Here is a 19,492-nt window from a genome sequence, read left to right as displayed (position 1 = left end):
CAACGGTTCAGGCCGAGGGTGACGGATAACGGACTCCGGCCCTCTCCAGGGAAAACTAGGAGCCGCGGTCCTATCATAGTAGAAGAAGCGATTTTGCCACTTCGGCCACTTCGTTTTACAAAAGGCCCTAAAAGGCTGTAAAGGGATCAAGTAAAACCAAGACCCCTTCCTCTTAAATTGAAAGAATTTAAGGATCGCCTTCAAAGACAAATCCCTTCCTAACCTACGGAGTTCGGCAGCGAAGGCCGACAAGTGCCTCCAAGAGTTCGGAGTCACCTGGCCTAAAGGAAGCTGAAAAAAATCTAGTAAATCTATAAAGGCAGAAGGGAGGGGGAAACGAAGCCCGCATTCTAAGCAGGCCTCGTACACGGTGACGTAACCCTCCGGCGGGGAGTCAGCCCTGTGATCACCGTCAGGTACCACCGCCTTCCCCCCAGGAAAAGAGTATTTTTCGTAAAGGGATATCACAGTATCCTTACTCAAGATACTGTGAAAATACTCTACGGTCTTCTCCCCGGATTCTTTCCGGCTAGAAGACCCCTTACCCCCTTTCCTAACGCTACCCGACTCCGAAGAAGAAGAAGAAGACATTTTTCTTACTTTTGAAGGTGAAGATAGTCTGAAAAAAATTCTTGAAAGCGGAGAGAGAATTTTCGCAAGAAAGAGAGTATAGAAGACGCAACAGCAAAAGTGCTTCAATGATGAAGAAAGAGCGTATTTATCAGATACGGGAAAGATTTCGAAATCGTTGCGCCGTTTCGAATCCCACCTTTTCAGGAATCAACGGCCGGATTTTACTGTCGCATTTAATGCAGGCATGCGCTAGGCACGTCCCCTGACGTCAGCCTCCCCCTTACCGTTATCCAGAATGCCGAAGTGACTCACCTCGCCGAAGTGATCCACTTCGCTTTTCGGGGGGGGGTAGTGATGGGGTACGAACTAAACCCTAATGGCAAGCCCAATAACAGTGACGGCCCATCAGCCCAGAGCCCAAGAAAGAGTATCTGTTCGGCACCAAAGAGTTCGGCACGACCAAAGAGTTCGGCACGACCAAAGAGTTCGGACTCAGCCTACAGCTCGGTAAAAGCCGACCAGTCAAGCTCTCCTCTCAGATCGGCAAGAGCTGATCGGTAAAGTCCAGCAGTTCGGTCTCAGCATTCGACCGAACTAGGAGTTGGTGGACTCACGAAAGGCCTCCACGACCTCCACTATACCCACGATCTATTTAGTGGTATGAAGCAGTTATTGAGCAGTTATTGCTCACCCACGATCTTGTTAGTGGGGCTGCAAACCACGATCCTAGTTCAATGTATAAATAGAACTTAGATCTGATAGAAAAGGGTTAAGCTCTCTAGAGATAAAATAGCATATAGCAAGTCTGTATTGTAAGCTGTATTTTCGCAGATCAAGCAATACAAACCTGCCCTCATTTCTCCCCGCGGACGTAGATTTACCTCAGTAAATCGAACCACGTAAATTCATTGTGTCATAATTCTCTACCAGCATTTACTAACATCAATAATTCGCGGATCCATCACAAGACATATGTTAGGGTTTAGAATTCTATATAATAGAATTCTATCGTATTTTCATTTATTGAGAAATTAAGTTAATTACTTGTTCTCATTCTGGTTCTGGCGGAAATCGCCCCTACCACCTCAACTAGGGTTTATCTTGTTTTTCATAATTGTTCTAGTGCTCTATTGCTGATCGATAGGATACAACATCCTATCATTTTGTTATTTTAATTGGTGTGACGAGAATTAATATTTGGTAACAGAAAATGTCTTCTTGCTAATTACATTAGTTAGTGAAATGAAACACTGAAAGGCATTGGTAGGAGTTGATGACCTTGTAGATTTTATAGATCTCATGCATAGTATCGAACATTTAATATACATAATTGTAGTTACGATATTTGTTAACTTATTGCTACATTATATAATTATTTCATGATTAATTTCGTAATTGTAGTAACAATTGACAGTGCTCACTTTGACCATAAGAACCTACTATATGAGTTTAATGTATGTATAGTAAATTATTATTATTCATATTAAATATTCAAATTGATCCTTTATGGGGTTATCAAGATTGTTTAATTGATCTATTAAACAAGAAAGGCATAAAAGATGCAATTGAGTTATGTGAGAATAAATATTACTCTATTTAATTATTACAAACGCCTTTTAAACAACAAATGTGTGATATAGTTGGCCCATTTATTATGTTAAAGTGGCTCAAACCTCATTATCTTTTACTCCTTACCTTTGTGAGTTGGGCCGCCCAGTTTAGCTGCTCCAACGGGTTCAGAGTTTTCTGTCTTTTCTGTTCTAACATAACTATTTTATTTTTAATTTCATATCATCAGTATTGTGGTTTTAGATCTAGCTATATTTGCAATTTTCAGTTGTTTTTGTATGTCACTTATATTCGACTGTAACAGAAAATTAGTTGTGAGACTGGTCCTTAGAGCATCCACAATTGGATGATTTCTGCTGCGTAAATCGCCCCCACCTGGACGTCCAGAGAGCCTAAATATCTCTTCGGGTTGAGCCAGAAATAGCAAAATAATCACCCCCTCCGTGGGTAGAAAAATATGGGTTTTCAATAAATATCATATTAAAGTTAGTGGCCTAGTGGTTGTGTTGTTGATCTTTTAGCTAAGAAGTCCTTGGACCAAGCTGAAGAAAAAGCCTTGATATAGCCGGAGAGCAGCATCCTCACGGTCTCGGTGAATATACCTCAACGGTCGTGGTATACATGGAGCTTAGGACGACTGGTATTATATCAAGCAGCCTATTTCCCTATTTTTTTTGAGATCAAAGGTAGTACATCTACAATTAATTCCATGCTTCAGAAAAGCATTTGCATTAGGGCTCTAGCGCCGAATTCATGTTTTTTAAAGAGAAAATTATGTTAGAATGAAGAATGAAGTGTACTTATAGAAGCCGGGGGGGCAAGAGGGGGTGACCGCCCCACGACCCGCTACCATGGAATCAGATGTGAATTTTCCATTGTCGTCCCCTCCGATAGCTTTGAATTTGTCACTCCCCCTCCATTAGCTTTCGATAAATATTATTTCATCTCTATTTTATGATTCTTGATTTGTTGCTGCTTGAAATAGAATTAGAGTTCAAATTAAATAATCAAGAAAGTTAAATCACGACAATGTGATAATCTCATTGGAAGAATTTGATAGGTCGGTAGTGGATTTCCACTTTTGTCAATTAAACAACACATATTCGTCCACAAAGTTGCTACCAAATTCAGGTCATGATCTTAAATAATAATGTCAAACACGCCTACACGTGGCCACCCTACAACTCGCTTCAAGGTTAAGTCAAAATATCTTATCACACTTTGTATATGTTTGAAAAATTCAAATTCATTTTGTTGTAATAATAAGTGCTCATTCTAACAAAAATGTCGCACTCGCCATAAATTTTCGTGATCAAAGAGTGAAAATGTGACTTATTTAAAACTTGAAACATAATAAACTCATTATATATACTTATACGTTAAAATAAAAAATGAGTTACATATATTGTTGTCATAGACAATATTTTCAAACTCTGAGTGAACATGTGTAATATTCTAATGTACTAGCTACTTAAGTAATTATTATATATTTATAATAAAACTAAGGATTCTTTCGAGAACAACCAATTCACCACATAAAAATCGGGCTTGATGAATGGTTAAAACATATGCCATGTAGTTGGATGAATTATAGTACTAATGATTTTGACACATAGTAAAATATTTTTCTTCTAGTTAATAAATTAGATATTTAAGTTATATTGCGTGACGTGTGTAAATCTAAAATAATTATAGTGCCAATTTTGTAAAATAACTTCCCAATTGCACGATAAAGATTTTATTTCGATGCATATCGCAAAACATAGATATATTTAAAAACTACATGTAATGAATTAATTAAGAAAGATAGAAATTATTTGTTGAAGAAGGTGATGATGAGGTGATGTGATTGGTGGACCACCGACATTATCAAACCGACTTCCCACAGACATAGCTACGTTGGTTGACTTTCTTATTGATGGTAATCGAGAGAATCGGAATGGCTATGCATATTGAAAGTGCAGAATCTGGAGTGAAGAGTTTGTATTATTTCTTGTGTCTGAATTACATCGATTTCTCTCCCTTTAGTAGGGAAGAGTACACTGTATTTTAGGAAAAGAATCAGCCTATTCTAAGGCAATGTACTACAAATTAAATTCATATCAATTACAAATCTTCCTCCTTCAATTATGCCTTTGCTTTGGTAATTCCTCAAGTTTGGTATGTTTAACTGTTTGACACTCCCCCTCAAGTTGAGCAATGGTATCCCCAATGCTTAACTTGTCCAAGACTTCCTTGAAGACCTTCGGATGGACTGCTTTGGTTAGTATATCTGCAAGTTGTTCTTCAGACCGGACAAATGGAAATTCAACAATACCTCCTTCCAGTTTTTCTTTGATAAAGTGCCGATCCACTTCTACATGCTTGGTTCTGTCGTGTTGTACTGGGTTTTCCGAGATGCTGATGGCAGCCTTGTTGTCGCAAAACAACTGACTCTTCCGAGTAGGTGGGAAACCAATCTCCGTGAGTAGCCTTCTTAGCCAAAGGATTTCCATGAGTCCACTTTTCATTCCTCGGAACTCTGCCTCGGCGCTAGATAGAGCTACCACCTTTTGTTTCTTGCTCCTCCACGTAACCAAATTTCCTCCGATGAAGGTAAAGTAACCTCCCGTAGATTTTCTGTCTACGGGATTGCTTGCCCAGTCGGCATCGGTGTACCCATCAATCTCCAAGTCTTCTCTCTTTGCTAGGAACACTCCGTATCCTATAGTGCCTTTCAAGTACCGCACGATCCTCAATGCTGCCTCCATATGAGTTGTTTGGGGTTGGTGCATGAACTGACTCACAATACCTACGGCGTATGCAATGTCAGGTCTCGTATGTGAAAGGTATATGAGTTTCCCGACAAGTCGTTGGTATCTTTCTCTGTCTGCGAGTTCTGCTCCTTCCTCGATCTTTAAACCATGGTTGGGAATCATTGGAGTGTTAGCCGGCTTGCACTCGAGGAGTCCGGTCTCTGTCAATAGGTCTAAGACGTACTTTTTCTGCCTTAGGAATATTCCGTGTTTGGATCTCAACACTTCTATTCCTAAGAAGTATTTCAATGCCCCTAGGTCTTTCATCTCAAATTCTTTGAATAGGTTATCCTTTAATCTCTGGATTTCCTCTACGTCATCTCCGGTGATAATCATATCATCAACGTATATAATCAGACACGTCACCTTGTTATCCCTCCTTTTTGTGAAGAGTGTGTGATCGGAGTGACTTTGGTGGAACCCGTGTTTGAGCATGGCTTGGCAGAATCTTCCGAACCAGATCCGAGGTGACTGCTTCAACCCGTACAAAGTTCTCCGTAGTCGGCATCCCTCTCCTTTGCTAAATTCCTCGGAAAAACCCGGTGGAACTTCCATGTACACTTCCTTGTTTTCTTCTAGTTCCCCATGAAGGAAGGCGTTAGTTACATCAAACTGGTGTAGCGTCCAGTCTTTGCAAGCTGCCACAGATAACAGTGCCCGCACAGTCTCCATCTTAGCTACTGGGGAGAATGTCTCTTCATAGTCCACTCCATATACCTGTGTGTATCCTTTTGCCACGAGTCTTGCTTTGTATCTCTCGATTGAACCATCTGCTCTTCTTTTTATTGTGAATATCCATCGGCATCCAACTGGTTTCTTTCCTGTTGGTAATGTGCATTTCTCCCAAGTGTCATTCTTCACAAGGGCATCTATCTCTTTTTTCATGGCTTCTCTCCAGTGCTTATGTTTATTTGCCTCCTCAAATGTCTGTGGGATATCTTCTTCTTCATATAACGCAGCTTCAAAGGCTCGAGCCATCTCTGATAGGTGGCCTTGCGCAATATTGGATACTGCGTATTTTGCCTTTCTCCCTTTCCAGTCTGGTGAGTAGCGTCTGGGAGGTATTCCTCTGGTTCTTCTTGGGGGCAGCTCGTATGGATCTCGTGTATCTCCACTAGTTCCACCGTCCTCATTGTTCCTATCAAGGTTAGTCTCAATATCTGAACTAATTACCTCGGGATTCGAAGGCGGGGTTGACGGCCGGGCAATGTCACTTTGTTCTTCGTCTTGTATTACAGGACTTGACGGCCCGGCGGTGTTGCTAGCTGCCTCAGGTGGACCAACGTCTATGACATGGCTTGTCTGTGGATCTCCCCCTGTCTGTGGATCCCCAGTCTGAGGCTCTCCCCCTAAGTGATGGTTTTGAATACTAGGCAGCCAATCTAGGAAGTCACTGTGAGGGCTATTGTCCGAGGTTTGTGTCTCCCCCTGACTACTAGATTGGGTGTAAAAATATTCCCCCTCCACAAAATCGCAATTCATGGTGGTGTGTATCCTACGGGTTTTTGGGTCATAGCATCGATAACCTTTCTGATTTTTTCCGTAGCCTAGGAATACACATTTGAGGGCACATGGGTCGAATTTGGAGCGATCTTGTTTAGGAATATGAACAAAGACCGAGCAGCCGAAGACTCTAGGTTCGAGAGAGAGGGATGAAGGGATTTCAAAATGTTGGGAAAAAATATCTAGGGGAGTTTTAAACTGGAGTATGCCAGTTGGGAGACGGTTTATGAGGTATACGGCAGTGGCGACAGCTTCGGGCCAGAAGGATTTTGGTATTTTGGACTCAATCAAAAGGGCGCGTGTAATTTCGAGGATATAACGGTTTTTTCGTTCAGCTACCCCATTCTGTTCCGGATTATAGGTGCATGAGGTTTGGTGAACTAGGCCTTTACTCCTAAAAAATTCTTGCATTTTCTGATTTATGAATTCCCCCCCATTATCGGACCTAAGGATCTGGATAGTGTGTTTATATTGAGTTTGAATAAGGGTATAGAAATCTACGAACTTATCAAACACGTCATGTTTATTTTTTAGAAAATAAATCCAGGTCATGCGGGAGTAGTCATCAATAAAGAGAACAAAATAACGGAAACCTTGGCCCCCAGCAATGGGTGCCGGACCCCAAACATCAGAATGGATTAAAGCAAAAGGTGATTTCATTCTTGTATTGTTTAGCTTGAATGAATGTCTATGGTTTTTAGCTAGCACACAAGTATCACAATGAAAAGAGTTTAAAGATCTAGCTAAATTAGGAAAAAGAAGACGAAAATATCCTAAAGATGGGTGTCCTAACCGACGATGCCACAGCCAAGCCTGTCTGTCAGTTGGTCCGGGAGTCAACATCAATGCAGCACTCTGTTGGGCTATCTCGTCCACATAATACAGTCCGTTTCGCTCAGTGCCACGCCCAACTATCGTCCCCGTCTTGATATCCTGTAACATGCAAAAGCGAGGTTGCATTAGTAACTTGCAGTTCAGTTCTTTAGTCACGTGACTAATTGATAACAGTTTATGTGACAGAGATGGGACAAAAAGGCAATTTGAGAGGCACAGAGTCGGCGAAATATTGATGGTGCCGGCCCCCATGACTTTTGCTAGGTCCCCACTGGCGGTTTGTACATACGATTTTTTTGATTTGGCAATGGATACAAAATCTGAGGCTTCGAATGAAATTGTATCGGTTGCCCCGCAGTCAAAAATCCAGTGAGGGTCTTTTTGGTCGGAAGTGGATGTGGAGGAACAGGCTAAGGCATCAAAAGAGTTCTGGCAGGGTATTGTGGGGTTGTTTTCGAGGTGTTTCAAAGGCTGGGGTGTAATCTGCAAAGTTTTTGCAAAGGAGGGGTCTGTGTGTAATTTTCGTGTTTTGTGGTGGTTAATTCTGAATTGTGGTTTTCTGTGGGGCTGAAATTGAAGTGAATTATTTTGGTGGGGTAGATTACGGAATATAGGAGATTTTAGGGGTGGGTTGTGAGAGGTAATTTCCGGGTGGGGTTTTTCCCGGGATAAGGAAGGGTTTTGGGGCTGGTTTGAGATTTGGGGAAATTGGGTAGATAAATGGCTTATTTCGGAAACCCTAGCCGCTCCCCCTTCGTCGCCTGTGGGAACCCTAGCTCCTTCTCCTCCTCTTTCTCCGCCGGTAACCCCGGCGAAGTCACCATTGGTTGCCGATTTACCTTCGAACCAAGTCCTTGCGACGGACACGGAGCCGATTTTGGGTGGTTTCTCCTCGGTTTTGACCTCGCCACCGCTACTGCTGGTGCTGGTGCCTCCGCTGCCGCCCGTCGGGCCCTCGACGTTGGTGGCGCGGTTATGAGCGACGGCGGCTGATGCCCTGCCGCCTCCTCTGCCTCCTCCGGTTCGTCCTCCATTTCGGGCCTGCCTCGCCCTTTTCATTTCTTCCCACCACTCGGGGAACCCGTGGATGTGGAAACACGTATCTCTGGTGTGTTTTCTTCCTCCACAATGGCTGCATGTTAGTTTACTTTTATCATCCTCCTTGTGGTAGCTAGGGTTCCTCGGTGATTGATATTGTTGTGATGTTTGTGCTCTGTTCCGATCGAATACCGCAAGACCCGCTCCTATTCCAGGCTCCTGTGTATCTGGATTGAGTAGTTTTTCATTGACGGATTCCCTCCTGACCAATCCGTATGCCTTCCTTGCGGTTGGAATGGGATCCATGTTAAGGATTTCCCTCTTGATTTTGCTGTATTTGTGATCATCCAGTGCCCACATAAACTGGTACAATCGGTGTCTTTGAGTGTGTTGATTGTACTTCTCTATGCTCGCCGGAGTATCCATCGGGTTTGGGTCTCTGGTATCGATTGATATCCAGAGATCCTGGAGTTTCTGCCATAGTTGTTCTAGGGTTAAGTCCCCTTGTTTGATACTGTATGCCTGTCTGTGCAGGTCTGATATCTGGAATTGATCGGCGCCGCTTCCATACGTTGTGGCTAGACTATCCCACAAGTCGTAAGCCGTCTCGTATTGGGAAACCTCATTCACGAGGCTGGCGTCGATATTGCTTATGATCCAATTGAAGCAACAATCGTCTCTCTGCTGCCATCGGTTGTAGTCTGGATCTGTCGGAGAGGGAGGGTCTGTAACTCCAGTAATGTGAGATGCCAGACCCTTCCCTCGGATCCCCCGACTCATCAGTTTAGCCCATAACGGATAATTATCTCCGTTGAGCTTCTCGGCTAGACGTACTTCGCCTAGTGATTCGTTTGATGAAGGCTGTGGATTTTGGGTTTTTTGAGACATGCTCAATCTCATAAACTCAGCGAATTGTTCGGCTGAGAGTGTAATTGGTGGGTTATTGGATTCTGACATGGTTCTTTTTTTGGTTGGTGTTTGCAGGTTCAAATGGTCGGGAAAGGTACTTGAGACGGTGATGATATTGCTCTGAGTCTCAAGCCCGAATCGTCCCGCTCTGATACCATCTTATTGATGGTAATCGAGAGAATCGGAATGGCTATGCATATTGAAAGTGCAGAATCTGGAGTGAAGAGTTTGTATTATTTCTTGTGTCTGAATTACATCGATTTCTCTCCCTTTAGTAGGGAAGAGTACACTGTATTTTAGGAAAAGAATCAGCCTATTCTAAGGCAATGTACTACAAATTAAATTCATATCAATTACAAATCTTCCTCCTTCAATTATGCCTTTGCTTTGGTAATTCCTCAAGTTTGGTATGTTTAACTGTTTGACAGACTTTTCTTTCCGAAAGTGGTCATAGCTTCTTATTATATTAAAAAGAAAATTGAATATAAGAATCCAATCATTTATATTTAAAAGATAATTAAGACCATCAGCAGTGGGGCGCCCTAAGGCGCGCCCTATGGCGCTACCACGTCAGCATTTTTATCACCCTCCTTCTCCACCTGCAGTGGGCGCCTTAAGGCGCGCCCTATGGCGCGCCACATCATCAATTTTGTAATATTTACAAAATACATACGAATTAAAAAAAAAACTAAAATACATTTAAAATACGAATTTTAAAAACTTCATTCATTTAATAAAAATTAATACATTACAATGCGAAATAATAAAAAAACGCAAACTCAGCGACGGCGGTTACGAGCCCACACTTCTTCAATCATGTCGCTCATGAGCTGCGCATGCTCCTGTTGGTTGCGCATTGAGGCCTGCCTAGATAAAACCTCATCGAAACCTAACGGTAACCCTCTATCGGGTGTCTCGGTCGATGTGCCGGCAGAGCTAGATGCACGGTCGTCGTGCCATCGTCCGCGGCCTTCACAATGGGGCGGACGATGTCGCGGACGATGGCCATCGTCCGCGACCATCGTCTGCTGCGTCCGCAATGAGGCGGACGATGGCGCGGACGATGGCCATCGTCCGTGGTTTAAGTCGCGCCCGAAGCATAGGCTGCGACTATCGTCCGCGGCCTATGCCACACACCCACAGTGGGGGCGGACGATGAATGACGCGGACGATGCGCGCCATCGGGCGTGCCATCGTCTGCCCATTGCGGATGGTCTAAGAAGAAAAGAGAAAAAATATTTTTGCAATTATAATTGAATGGATGTAGCAATATGTGAAGACTCTATACCACTAAATTTTGATTTACTTTTGCTCCACTTAAAATTAGACGTTTTCTTTTTTGCACGAAATTGCAATTTGTTTCTATCTAGAATAACCGAACTAACCATATTAATATATGCCAAAGTATTTTTGATGTTGGTGTCAATTTATTTTGAGGATAGTTTTTAATGGGTGTACTAATAAACTCGAAGACTTAGTTGAACTATTTAATTTGTTTTATTTATAAGTTTTAGGGAAAGATCTAAAGTTTGAGCTCGCATTTAGAGCATCCACAACGGTGGCGTCTGTCGCCACGGCGGACCGCGCCGCTGGCACGGACGCCACCCGCCGCCGCTGCACTCGCGCCGTGCCAGCGAGCAGCTGACGTGGCGCGCCCTCATTCGTCAACGGCATAGCCGTTGTGTTTAAATTTTTTTTTTAAAATCAGTTTTTAATTAAAAAAACACATAAAAATAAAAAAAAATTCAATTCCCAAAAAAATTATATCCGTTTATAACCGTTTTTTCCCACTTTTTAATTTTTTTTTAAATTTTTTTACCCCAAAAATACACACTTTCATCTATAAATACCCTCAATTTCACTCCCAAAAATTCACATTAAACTACACAATTCTCATCATCATTCTCCCATCTCCATTCTCATCTTCAATCTCTCATATCCATTTTCATCTTCATTCTCTCACACCCTACAACACCACTATGTCCGGTCACGACGATAACCCAAGCGGCTCCCACGGTTGGAACCCCGAATGGTTCGGTTCACAATCTTTTCCTAGTCCGGAAACGGACTATTCGGCCCCTCCTCTCACCCAAGATTCGGGAGTTCCGGGTGGCTACCGGCCATACCCGGTCGACGACCAAGGTGGCTCCGATGGGCGATACGGGTGGACACCGGAGCCTAGGCCTCCCGTCCCTTCCCAAACTCAGACTCCTCCATCTCGCGCCGGTGTCCGCACACCGTACTCACCGGCGGAGATGGATAGATTGTTCAAGGCGTACTTGGAAATATCCGAAGATGCGGTGGTTGGCACGAACCAATCCGGCGATCACTTTTGGTGGCGCGTCTCTCGGCGGTACAATGCAAACCGGCCGCCGAAAACGATCGAGCGCAACGAGAGTATGGTGCGCAACTGCATCGGCCGAGCCAACGACAAAATTGGCAAGTTCAATGGCTATTTCCTCCAGGAGTCGCGGAATGCTGGGAGCGGCCGGAGCGAGGTCGACATCATCACTGAGGCGCTGAGCACCTACCAATTCATGAACGGTAAGTCGTTCAAGTACCTAAATGTTTGGCAGGAAACGAGGATGCACCCGAAGTATCTGGGAGGCGTAACATCCTCCTCTAGCGGCTCCTCCAAACGGTCACGGACGGCATCCCTATCCGACGCCGGCGAGAAGTGGCTAGCCAACTCGCCGAAGCTAACTTGGGTAGCCCCGACGCCGGACCAAGCGGTTCCCGACGCCGACCGCAAGGAAGGAAGAAGGCGGCGACCGAACGCCGTCGCGCCGTGACTCCATCTGCCCCCGCTCCCGAACCCGCACCCTATGTTCCACCTCCACACCCGAACAACTCGTTGTGGGCCCTTTTGGCCCAACTCAATATGGCTGATAGGTCATCTATGACCCCCACGCAACTTCAAACGCACGAGACCATGATATTGGGTCTCCAAAAACAATTGGGGTTGGTGCCGCCGGATGCGTAGTCTTCCTCGGGTAATATTAGCCAATAATTGTGTAATTTTTAATTTTTAGGATTTTAATTATGTAATTTTAAATTTTTAGTATTTTAATTATGTAATTTTTAATTTTTAGGATTTTAATTATGTCTTTTTTATTTTATTTGTAATTTGTAATATTTATTGTGGTTTTTTAATGAATTTTAGCATTATGGAAATATTTTTGTGTAATTGAATTTTGAATTAATTGTGCTCGTCCTTGCGGAAGAGCACAGTTGTGGGTGTTGTGCTCTTGCCAGAGAGCAGACAGAAAAAGTGGGGTCGGGCCCACAACCGTGCCGCTGGCAAGTGCACGGTTGTGGATGCTCTTAGAAACGTTACTTGTGATTGGTAATTCATTATTTAAATTAATAATTACTTAATGATGTCTTGTGTTGGTTTTAAAGCATTTGTTTTTTATTAGAACTTCCGTGATGGCTTAGAATATCGACGCAATACGTAATAAAATAGTTAGCCAACCTTTGATCATTCAGCTCAGTGAATATCAATCGTTTTTTTAATTTTATTTTAGAAGAATTTCGAACCTCGAGTTGCTATCAATTCGAATTATAAATTTGGCCTTGACGAAGAATAAATAAATGTTTTTAATTCGAGATTCAAAATGAAAAAAAAAAGAATACATTAATGTTTAAATATGCAATTGAAATTCGAAGGGTATGTACTCGTAAATGTAACAAAAAATCAACATGTTTTAGTTAAGGATATTATTATAGACAAAGTCTCTTACGAAAACGTTTTGGGTATGAATGCGTGGAAAAGCACAAGTCAAGATTTATAAATTAATCTCAATCTCAACTAGAATCTATTAGTACTAGTATCTAATGTTTATTTAATTTATTATATTAGTTTTAATTTTCAGATTTATCAAGCGAGGACAGAAGATCACCTCTTAATTATATGGAAACCCCATAAGATAAATTAATAAATGTAAATTGAATTTGTATGTATGAAAATCTAATTAAAGTAATGTCACACGGCTTAAATTAAATCTGCGAAAACAAATTATATTTTTATGCATGTTTCAAAATTGTAGTAGTAGTAGTACTTATTTTTCTTCTCATGCTGCCGTCCTTTCACTATACATTGTCCAACACAAGCCGCCATTTGGTAAGGAAATCAAACGTTACATTATGAATTGCACTCATCATTGTTGCTTAAATAATTCACATGCATTCTACTTTTGAATTTGTCGTGGAATTATTGATAAATGGGGATGAAGTGTGGATAAGAGGTAGGCTTTGGCCTTTGGAGTATGAACATTGGATTAATGGAATTAAATGATGCAATTAATGCCAATATGGGTTCATAAATTTCCACAATATAGACATAAAGGTTCTACGAGTACTATTATAGGCAGCACTTCCAGACTAATACATCAGTAGGGGCCTGATTAAATGAATATCCTCAAGCTTTAGAAACATAAAAGGATAAATCATATTACAATCTATTGCTATTATTATATTCCCTTAATTCCAACAAAAGATAATCAACCTTTTTTAATATTCCCTTTATACTATAGTGTATATTATATGGAGTAGTATTTTAATGGTTTGAAAGCTTTTGCTTGTCGCTGGTGTAGCTCAATAGCAAGTGAAATACTATTCCATGGATATTGATTTATAAAATCATAAGCTTTGATCAAATTTTGGTATATAATCTATGAATATTAAAAATTATATAAAATATCACAAACTTTACATTTCTTCTGTTGATTGTCACGGCATATCAATTATCATATCTGAGCAACGTACATAATTTGTTCATCTTATTTGACACAACTAAATGAACTTGACTTTTTTCATAGTTTTTATCCAACTTCCCACGAACTTAATAATTGGTCTAAAATATCATAAACGTTTAACGATTACCACATAGAATAAGTTTTTGTCGAAAATATCTTATTTGGGTCGATTTGGGAAATAACAAAAAGAAATGTTGAGTTTTTATATTTTAGACCAATTCTAATGTCCGTGAAATATGCTAGAATTTGGCTAAAATTTATGATTTTAAAGACCAATATCCCCATACACAAATAGCCCTAGAAAACAGATCATTCATTAGAAACGTTATAATGAACACGACTCCATGTCCCTCCAAACTAAGGTTACGTTATAATGAACACGACTCCATGTCCCTCCAAACTAAGGTGTTTGTATTTGACTTGAATTATTAATTTATAAATATAATATATAGATGCAAACACACCAATAAAAGAGAGAAGAAGAAAAAAAAAAGAACAAATGAGAGTTAGCGACCACCTTGTGCGGAACAAAGATGGCCGATAATGGGCACGGCCCTGGCGCCGCCCTTGTGGCTGAGATGGTTGGATCCTATTGGCCTCTAGTTGGATTCCAATTTTTTCGCAACAAACCCCACCACTACTTTTGTTGTTTATCATCAAACACACACATATCATATATATGCCGTGCCGCTAACGTTCGTTTCCTAGTGAAATTGTTTTGTCCTAATTCAAATAAATATGCGTTGTTATCCCACTTTAATATTTTGGAGATAACTTTGTTTACCAGACGAGTACGTAGATATAGTTATTAACTAGTAGTACTTCTATTAAATTCTCTCGTTACAAATGGAGTGAAAAGAATGAAATAAAATTAATGAATATTCATACTCTCTCCGTTCCATACGAATTGGCTGAATTTCTTTTTTTGTCTGTTTCATAGAAATAGCTAGATTCATTTATGGAAACTTTTTTATCTACCATTTTATTTCTCATTAATGTGCCAACATTGACTATATTATTTCAATATTTTTTTCTTTTTTTTAATTTACTAATTACGCATTAAAACTCGTTTTATTCTCAATTATCTAAAAAATATAATACAGAAAAATAAAAGAGAATAAATAATAGGTCGACGTGGAGTAAAAGCAACGACAGTAGAAAAAAAGAGAGAGAAAATCAGTATGAAAAACAAAAAAGATGAAACCCGTGTGGAGCCCATCAACAACCGCGATGCTTCTTCACACCCAAAAATATCTTCAATTTTCTCTTCATATAAGCCCGCAATTTCCATTCATACTCTTCCACACTAGAATAATCTTCCTTCTTTCTCCCATTTTGGCATTCATTGTTTTTTCCTCAACAGCCGCTCGCTCTCTTATTACATCCTCCTATTTCAAATACTCAACAACCATTCCATTTCATCATTCAAGATTCTTGTCGTGGAGCACTTTGTCAGCTGATTCAATCTCCCAGTGAGTTTTAGCATCTGCGATTTGAGATTTCATCTACAATTTTCACTCCTCAAGAGCGAGCGGCCAAAACCAGAGCATTCAAGAAAACAGAGCACAAAAGAAAAAAGAGCAAGAATCTTTATCTTCTACATCATTCTAGATGGATTCTTCTAAAATTAAAGGAAAATCGAAGAAGATGACGGGAAAAGGAAACGCCATGGATTTCGATGGAGACGTAGCTCTTGATGAAGCTTCCATCTCAAATCGCCCTTTCAAGAAAGTCAAGAGCCCTGACCGCGGCCAGAATTCATCATCTTCATCTTGGACGCCTCCGCCGCTTCTACCCGCAATGACATTTCCGCCGCCATATTCCCCCTTCTCAACGGAGAATTCGCCGCAATTGGGGTCGAATCCGACCCCGTTGCTCCGGCCGCAGCAGCAGCAAATGATCTCATTCGTGCCACATTACCAGCAAAACACGGCGTTCCCGCCGTATTTTGCTGGGGAGGCGGCGGCCGGCGCGCCTCCCCGTCAGCAGCAGCTCCAGTTGCTGCAGTACTGGAGCGACGCGCTCCATCTGAGCCCGAGGGGGCAGGCGGTGATGATGAGCCGCCTCGAGCAGCACGGGCGAGCGGCGTTGTACCGCCCGCCCGCGATGCCCCTCTCGGCGACGAAGCTCTACCGGGGCGTGCGGCAGCGCCACTGGGGCAAGTGGGTCGCGGAGATCCGCCTCCCACGCAACCGCACGCGCCTCTGGCTCGGCACGTTCGACACAGCCGAGGACGCCGCCCTCGCGTACGACCGCGAGGCGTTCAAGCTCCGCGGCGAGAATGCGAGGCTCAACTTCCCTGACCTATTTATCGGGAAAGCGGCGCCCCAGCCAGTATTAGCTACAGATGACGAGGAAAATTCCACATCATCTGTCGTTGAACCTAATCCGCCGCTAATGCCAGTAGCGACGGATGAGGCAGAGGAAGAGCCCCCGCCTTCTGCACCTACAGAAGGCGGGGGCAGTGCAGATGGCTCGTATCCTGCATCGTCAGAGCTTGTGTGGGACGACATGCCGGAGGCGTGGTTCGACAGAGTTCCGGCGGGGTGGGGTCCAGGGACTGCAGTGTGGGACCATTTGGATTCAAATAATAATTTGATGCCTCCTCCAAAACTTCCTCCATTTGAGTATATTAAGCATCAAGACTCTGAAAATCATTCAGATGCACAGAAACAGAACAACAGAGATTCATCATCATCATCATCTTCTTCTCAACCATTCTTTTGGAACTACTAACTCACATGAACAAGAAAAGGAGAAACATGTTTTAAGTCATCTCCTTTTCAATTCTTTGAGGGCTGCATATTAGAGGCCAATCTGCATGGGCATGTGATTTTATGTCATTAGTTTTAGTTTATCTGTTAATTAGGGGTTTCTGTTGTGGAGAGTGTTTTGTCATCTCCTTTGCATTGTGATTTTATCCATCATTGTTTCATAGATCTATTTTTGTTTTGATCTATGGGGAGATGGAAATCAATCAGTTGTTAATTTCTGTTAAAATTATTAGTATGATTGTTACTGTTGCATTCAATATTTTTTATTTTGATTAAATTCATCATTGTAATAAGTATCATGATTGGTGTTATTGCTTTCCCATTTCCCAACAAATAGGAAGGAGTAACTCGTGTTTTTTGCATGCTGTGATTATCCATGTTTCACGGTGACCTTTTTGTTGGTTTTGAGTATATGTTTTGAGTATATGTTTTAGTCTATGCAAAATCATATTTGAACATCTCTAATCATTTATATAAAATTCAAAATTAAAACAATATTTTTACTTATTCATTTTTTTTAGTGTTCACAAAATCTCAAGAAGTGATTTATGTAAAGCAAATCCAAAACTCAAAATGGGATGGTTTTGAGTTAGCATTGAAACTCTTTTCTTAATATTTTATTTTGGATTTTAGAATACGGAGAGATCTTAGGACATTATAACATCCGCAGCGGCGTCTCGCTGCGCTACAGATGCTTCGTCTCGTCACTTAGCTCGTAAGGGGGAGGGATGGCGAGACAGCCCGCCACGCGCCAACACCACGCGGCGAGCTCTGGCACGCGGCGTGACGCCCCCTCGCCGGCACGCGGCGTGACGCCCCCTCGCCGGCACGCGAGTTCGCGTCGATTTCTTGATAATTTTTATAAAAAATTTAAAATTTTGAATTAAAAAAATACCATTTTTTCTGCCGGTTTTTTTACCTTTTATTTATTTATTTTCCCACATTCATCTATAAATAACACTACACACACAAAATTCCCTCACCATTTTTTCCACACACAAACACTACACTCTCACAAACACCATCTCTCTTTCCTCTCCAATTTCTGCAAAAATGTCCGGTGACGGAAACTCCGGTGACGAGGGTGGCGGCTACGACTTGAACGCATTTGCCGATTGGAGGGGCATGTACAATGTTTTGGGTGCTTCAGGTTCCTGTTCGTCGCTGAGGCTCGGCTACGCCGGCGTACCAAACACCATCTTTTCCAGTTGATGCATACTATCGTCCTCCCCCTCCCTTGGGTCTGAGGAGCTCGCAAACGCAGGGATTATCCCAAATTAGGTAGGATATTCCGAAGGCGGTGCCGGACGGAGACAACGGCGGCCGTCATCCATACACACAAGGTGAGACGATGGCTCTGTTCGACGCTTGGATCAGTACGTCGAACGATCCCATCCTCGGGAATCAACAAAACAGCAAGGTTTTTTGGGATAAGGTCATCGTCGTATACAACGCAAATAAACCAGAGGGCCTTCCGCCGCAACCTGAAGATGCTTCGCGCTCATTTTGAACGAGCCGACAAAGATGTCAAAAGATTTTGTGGGATCTACAAGAGGGAAGCGGAGCAATACCAAAGTGGAGCCAGTGGATCCGACATTCTGAGAGCGGCTTTGTGAATCTTCAAATCCGACACCGGCAAAGATTTCAAATTTTCGGATGTTTGGGAGGCGGTCAAACATCTTGATAGGTGGGCTGGCGGTGTCGATTCCTCCACGTGCTCGAGCTCGAAACGCACGAAGCATGCGGCTAGTGGCCAATACTCGTCTAGTGAGGGCGGGGAAGCCAACGCCTCACAAGAGGTTGAGTTTCCGACATCCGAGGCAGGGGGCTCCTCCGGTACACAACGTCGGCCGCAAGGGAACAAGGCGGCGAAGGCGGCTAGAGGGGGGAGGGGCCGAGGCGAATCAAGCCAGTCGGGCTCCCAAGGGCCGCCGTCCTCCCTAATGTCGATGTACTTCACCGCCACGATGACTGACACTTCCCGCATGACGCCTCCCCAATATCAAGCCTATCTTGCCGACATTGAGTATCTAGCAAGTCAACTTGGTATTCCACCTCCACCTAGCTTGAGGGCACCGCTACCGCCTTTGGGAGATGATTCGCCGGTGGAGTAGTTTTTATAATTTAAGGGTGCAATTTTTAATTTCTAGTATTTTAAATTATGTCTTTTTTTATTTTTTTAGGATTTTAATTATGTGTTTTTTTATTTTCTTAGGATTTTAATTATGTGTTTTTTTATTTTCTTAGGATTCTAAATTGTAATTTTCTTTTATTTAATGAAGTGTGTTTTTATTAATTGAATTTGTTGGAAATAAAAATAAAAAATGAAATTGAATGAATAGTTAAGGGCAGAGATGTTAAGAGATGGAGGGATGCAGGTGATGTCTCTTAGTTACGAGATGGGGTAAAAAGTGCAGTGGAATCCATGAATATTGAATAGATGAGACAGTTAAAAGACGGTATTGAGACACGAAGGTGAATGCCTTTACATTCATAAGTTATTTCCATCTTAGTAGTACAATTCATGGGCACTGCCAGACAAACTATTTATGATATTTTTGAAACACCCACAGGCGACTGCCATATCATTAATATATCACTTCCCTTACATTAGGCGTATATCATATCATATTTATATAAAATCATATGGTAGATGAAAATTGGCTTGAAAATCTTGATTTATATTTCAAACAACCCAACCTTCAATCAATATATTGAGGTGGTGTTCAGTTTTCAAGAT

The 19,492-nt window shown here is 42.1% G+C and overlaps 1 protein-coding gene across 1 annotated transcript; it reads left to right on the top strand.

Annotated features, from left to right (window-relative positions):
* The first annotated feature begins 15,275 nt into the window (after positions 1–15,275).
* LOC121787965 (ethylene-responsive transcription factor ERF053-like) lies at positions 15,276–17,048 on the top strand. The gene has a single exon (XM_042186815.1). The coding sequence runs from the start codon at positions 15,590–15,592 to the stop codon at positions 16,712–16,714; it is 1,125 nt and encodes a 374-aa protein (XP_042042749.1). The 5' UTR covers positions 15,276–15,589; the 3' UTR covers positions 16,715–17,048.
* Positions 17,049–19,492: the final 2,444 nt, after the last annotated feature.

The sequence above is a fragment of the Salvia splendens genome, chromosome 22, assembly GCF_004379255.2.
Source record: "Salvia splendens isolate huo1 chromosome 22, SspV2, whole genome shotgun sequence".
Taxonomy (NCBI): domain Eukaryota; kingdom Viridiplantae; phylum Streptophyta; class Magnoliopsida; order Lamiales; family Lamiaceae; genus Salvia; species Salvia splendens.
Note: the sequence above shows the minus strand (reverse complement) of the source record. Positions and strands in the feature narration are given on the sequence as shown.